Consider the following 5546-nt stretch of genomic DNA (forward strand, 5'->3'; position numbering starts at 1 on the left):
GGTCGCGGGCGCTCGCAAAAATCCATCATCGCTTTCACGATGGCTTGGTCGTCCATTTCTCCGACTTCAATGGTTTCATACCATTCTGCAACTTCTTTCTCGACTTCTTCATCAGCAGCGGAGTCAGTGAACTGCCTCTGTAGGAATTCTTCCTCCAAATACTCCTGCACTAAGGGCTCAGTCACGTCTACTGAGTACACGTTCTCGCTGTCTGTTGGCCGTTTCATGGCTTCATCAATACTGAATGCGAACTACTCTCCATTGAAGTCCAAGCTTAACATCCCATTACGGATGTCTATTATAGTGTTCGCCGTAGACAGGAACGGCCTTCCTAGTAGGACTCCACTCGACTCCCTTGCTGCTGGCTCGGTCATCTTGATTACGAAAAAATCGGCTGGGTATAGGAAGTTATTCACCTTTACGATCACGTCTTCCAGAATTCCCTCTGGATGAATACACGATCTGTCAGCCAGTTGGATCATGATGTCAGTGTCAACTAGCTTGGCTTCTCCCAGCTTCTTATAGATAGAGTACGGCAGGACATTGATAGAAGCTCCGAGATCGCACATCGCGTGCTCTACTTGAATATCTCCTATAGAAATCGGGAGCGTGAACATTCCCGGATCAGTCTTCTTTGAGGGGAGGTCACTCCTTTGGATCGCGACAGAGACGTTCTCCTCTGTAATTAGTCTCCCTTCTTCGTTCACTTTTCCCGCCAGGTAGTCTTTGGTGAATTTACTGATCGGGGGCATCTTTAACGCCGTCAACAGCGGCACCTTGACCTCCACATCTTTGAACATACTTGCCACATCAATCATGGCGTCTCTCTTCCTGGTCACCATTTCCACGGTATGGATATGGCTTTACCATTTCTGCTTCTGCTTCTTGGCTTTCTTCTGAGGATCCACCTCCCACTTTCGCTTTGCCTTTGTCTTTCCCTTTTGTTTGGTCAGGGGAACTAGACTCTCCTTCTTCATTCTGGATTTGTCCGGGTATGCACATCGGGGGCACTGCAGGTGGGCTAGGGCTGTGGTTAACCTTCCCTGACCTCAGGGTGACTTCGCTAATGTTCTCGCGCCCAGGTGGTTGCACAGTGGCAGGGATCTTCCCTTCATTACCCCTCAGCTCTCCCAGCGACATCGCAACTTGAGACAGTTGCTTAGTAAGCATATCCAACGCTGCCCTTTGCTCCTTCTGAGCCTCCTGAATTTCTGGCATCGCATCAGTAGATGGTGCGGGACTATCATATCTCATTGACCTTCGTTGGGGTGCCGATTATATCTCTGATTTGGGGGCCCCCCCACCGTGGTTGGGCTGTGGGTAGTCGGATTGTCCGTAGTGCTCTTGCTGGTATTGCGGCTGGTTGTGCTGTTGGTTGCCTCTCTGATGTGGCGGTACATAACTTACCACCTGGTTGTTCGGTTAGCTCCCCTGGTTGCTTGACTGGGGTCCCTGATGTCTGTACCCCTAGTTTCCATCCTGCTGTCTATTCGACCAGTTGGGTTGTCCTCCACTGGACCAGTTCCTTGAGGTCCTCCCTGCATTCTATTCCCTCCGTTGTTTGATCTATCTTGATTCCGAGCGGGCCAGTTGGGCTGCCCTTCAGAGGGTTGTATCTGCTGTGTCGATGGTTGAGGCGGATGGCTTCGACTCTGATCAGTCCACCTAAAGTGGGGGTGGTCTCTCCACGGGGCGTCCCTTTCTTCCCCTGGATCCAGTTGCCATTCGCGTTCCAGTGACCGACGGCATTCACCTGGGGTTGCGGCTCCTCCTCAGGGGGGAACTCGCAATTGTAGTAGTGGTGCTCTTCTGGCGGTGGCGGTGGTCGCACATACTGCTTCTCCTTCGGTGCAGGCGGTGGAAGTGCTCTGGACTTCTCTACTGCCTCCAGCCGCTTCTTCACCATTTGCTCGAACCAAGCCTCCAACTTCTCATCACTGCGCGCCTCTGCTGCATGCACTGCCCCTCTTCTGTTCTGGCCATGGGATGTCTCGTACGATCGCTTGGCTTCGATCAACCTCTCTAGGATACTCTTTGCTTGGCTGAATGGGGTTTTTGAGAAATCCCCATGAGCTGCTAAGTTGAGATCGTTCTTGCTGTCTACTGTGAGTCCGCCATAGAAAATCGAGTAGATCTCCCACTCCCCCAGCTTGTGGTTAGGGCATGCTTGAAGCAACCCTTGGAATCTATCCCAGTATTGACCGAGGGGCTCATCGTACTCCTGTCTGACTTCTGTAATCTCCCGCTTAAGGGCACTCGTCTTTGAAGCTGGGAAGAAATGATCTAAAAATATCATACGGAACTCGGCCCAGGTTCTGATGGATCCTTCCGGCAACCTCGACTGCCAGACCCCCGCATCGCCCTTCAAGACGAAGGGGATCGCCTTCAGCCTATAATCTTCAGATGTAGATCCACAGGTTGGATGTCGCAGTATCTGCAAAATTCCTCCGGAAAGGCGCAAGGGCATTCTTTTGAAAGAGCGTAAAAATGGGACAAACGGCCAGTACTCCTGATTTGATTACGGTGGTCCGCATGCCAGGAGTAACAGCAATGGTATGGGTGGGCTCCTTCTCGTCATGAGCGTGCAAAGAGCCAATTCCTGAGTCATTGTCGACGAGGGCCATCTCTCCTTTCGCTTGTTCAGGTGGTGGTAGCTGGGGTGGCGCGTTCTACTCTCCTTCTTCTTCGCTGGTCAGTTGATCAGCGGCTGCTGCTGCTAGTGCGGCTCTGTATCGAGTGGTAACAACACCGGCTTCCTGGACTCGCCAATGAGCGTTAGTATCTCTGTATTTAAGAGGATGATTCCAGTGTCCGCCGCGATGGTACCTTCTCATGTACAGAAAGAAAAACAATTAGAAAAGAAATAAACAAAACTATGTACACCTATGCATTATACTCAAACATGAAATAACACCATGCATTCCCGGAAACGGCGCCATTTTGGTGTGCACTGGAGAATCACGAAGAAAATGGATCAAGTTATATTGAAGATAACTGAACCGGATGGATCAGTTAGCAAATGTCGTTGCCACTTGATCAAGGCATTCACGCTCTCGCTCACCACCAATGTAAATTATAACTCTCAAACTCGCACTTCTTTAACAGTAAAGAGGAAAGAACTGGGTTGATCCCACAGAGAAGCCGGTGTATCGAGTGCGTGAGTAGTGAATAGGGTTCGGCTGCTGCCACGCTTTAATTTTGGGAGTTTTTTAACTACTGGTTTTACTTTAGGCAAAATGTAAACTAACTACTGGATCAAGGCACTGCTAACTACTAGATCAAGCAAATGACAGGCTGAAATAAGAACTCACTACCTAACCATGCTACAAAAAAAAACACTTTGCCATTCATCATGATTAAACACTAGATCAAAGACAAAAAAGCGAAACTGAATTGAAACAGTAGACAAGATGACGAAAACGAAACAAATCCGATTTTATACCCAAGGCACAGAACAGTGTTGTCAACATGGGGAATACAGAAAGATTGATTCTTTAACTGCAGAATAGCACGGAATTAAAATAAGCTAACAACTTCGGAAAATAAGAAAGCAAGTAGGCAGAGAAGTTCTCGGTCGGAAATCTGAGACAACGCCGAACAGATATTGAGTACTCTGTTGCGCTCCCTCTCTCTAACTAGCCATCTCTCTAACTATCTTTGGAACTGGAAAACTAAACTAAAGGAAACTAAGCTAAGCTAGAAGTGAAGCTAAAAAGGAAAATTACCGAAGATGGAAGAAGATTCTTCATTGTGGTGGCACATCCTCTATTTATAGGCACTTCTCACGATCTCCAGCTGGATAACGATCTTGGCAGGGGATATTTGCTCACGCTGTGGTCGAGCGACTCATCGATTGCTACGTGCCTTCCTTCTAGAATGACGTCACTTTTCAATAAAAGATTGATGATTCAGCTCCGTCCTTGCGTCTCATGTATCAACACGGGTCCCTCTTCTAGAACGTCGTCCTTGCTAATAGAATGATGACCACCATCCAGCTCATTAGCCTCACGTGTCCTCCTTCTAGAAACCAGTGGTCCCCACCTAACTGCTTGATCACCCCCTTTGATCAGTTCACCCGATTTTTTGGCATTTTTCGCCTTTTGTACCAACTTGATCAACTTGGCCTTGTTGTCTTGGTCAAGCCATATTCCTATACATTTAACACTTGTTTTGCGCGATAACTGACCAAGTAGAGTACATTTTACCCCCTAAACCGATGCATGAAATAGGCCTTATCAAAAATCATCAGTACTGACATGAAGTAGTGAGGAGGAATACAGACTGCGCACTCTGACCTTTGCGTTAAGAGGCGAAGCAAATACATGGCTGCTGAGGCTTCCACCCAACTCCATCTACGCCTGGGCAGATTTCAGATCGCTGTTCCTAGATTATTTCTTCCCAACAACGAAGACTAATGCCCTCAAGAAGTAGATTCAGGGGGCTCAACAGGAGTACGATGAGACCCTCAGTCAGTACTGGTCGCGTTTTAGGGGGCTCTTGGACGCATGCCCGAACAACCGCATGCCTAAGGCGGAAATCTACAACAATTTTTATGAAGGGATGACTCCTGAGTCCAAGGATCTAGTGAACTCTTTAAGCGGAGGAGATTTATCGAAGAAGCGTGTGAGCGAAGCCAAGGAAATTTTAGGGAAGCTTATTAATGCCAAGAAGGCGTACGACAATCCGTGCATAAACTTTCTCAGAAGAGGATCCGCAAGTGCAGCAATGGAGCAACATGATGATAAGATGGAAGCTCGAATTGACAAACTAGAAAAGGCAATTCTGAATGCTCTGGAGAAGAACAATCCTTCTGCCCCAGCAGAAAAGGTCAAAGCGCCAGGCCCAGAGGAAGGATGCCAATATTATGGTCCACCAGGGGACGCGGAGTGCTAGGCCCAAGTGAAGGCAATGGGTAGTTGGAATCCAAATGGAAGTTGAACCCATGAAAACAGAGATACGCCCCGTGGAGGGATCATCCTAATTTTAGATGGGCTGACAATCTGAACCAGCAACCTCAGCCGCAAAACACAAGCTACCCCAATCAGTCAGAGGGGCAATCCAACTGGCCCAGCAGGAATCAGGAGGAACACTCTAACTGATCCAGGAGGAATCAGGAAGGAGAGGGTAACTGGAATCAATGAGGTCAAGGAAACCAGTCTAACTGGTCAAACAGGAATCAGAATAATCAAACCAACTCCTACGTTGCACCACACCAAAGGGGGAATCCTAACAACAACCCCAATCATCAGGGCAACTATCAAGGAAATCAGGGTCCAAACACCAACTACAATTCCAATTCAGGGGCCAAAGGAAACTTCCACTCTGGTCAGGGATCAGGATCGAACCAGTACAGAGGGTAGGGATCAAATCATTCTTACTCGAGACCTCCCAAGCACATTGATGACTTGGTGGGGGATTTACTAAGTTCACAGGAGCACCAGTAGAGCAACATGCAATCTAATAATGACGTGGTTCACAAGCTTCAAGATGCTCAGCAGGAACACAAGGCGGTGATGGACATGATGGCCAAGCAATTGTCTCAAATA

At 48.2% G+C, this 5546-nt stretch overlaps 1 protein-coding gene across 1 annotated transcript; it reads right to left on the reverse strand.

Annotated features, from left to right (window-relative positions):
- Positions 1-251: 251 nt before the first annotated feature.
- Positions 252-800, reverse strand: LOC121778896. Its single transcript, XM_042176287.1, has one exon. The coding sequence runs from the start codon at positions 798-800 to the stop codon at positions 252-254; it is 549 nt and encodes a 182-aa protein (XP_042032221.1).
- Positions 801-5546: the final 4746 nt, after the last annotated feature.

This window comes from Salvia splendens, chromosome 19 (assembly GCF_004379255.2).
Source record: "Salvia splendens isolate huo1 chromosome 19, SspV2, whole genome shotgun sequence".
In the NCBI taxonomy this organism is placed as follows: Eukaryota; Viridiplantae; Streptophyta; class Magnoliopsida; order Lamiales; family Lamiaceae; genus Salvia; species Salvia splendens.

What these genes read in the sequence shown, in the direction of transcription:
- LOC121778896 (XM_042176287.1), bottom strand. Translation starts at nt 800, where the DNA reads ATGTTCAAAGATGTGGAGGTCAAGGTGCCGCTGTTGACGGCGTTAAAG.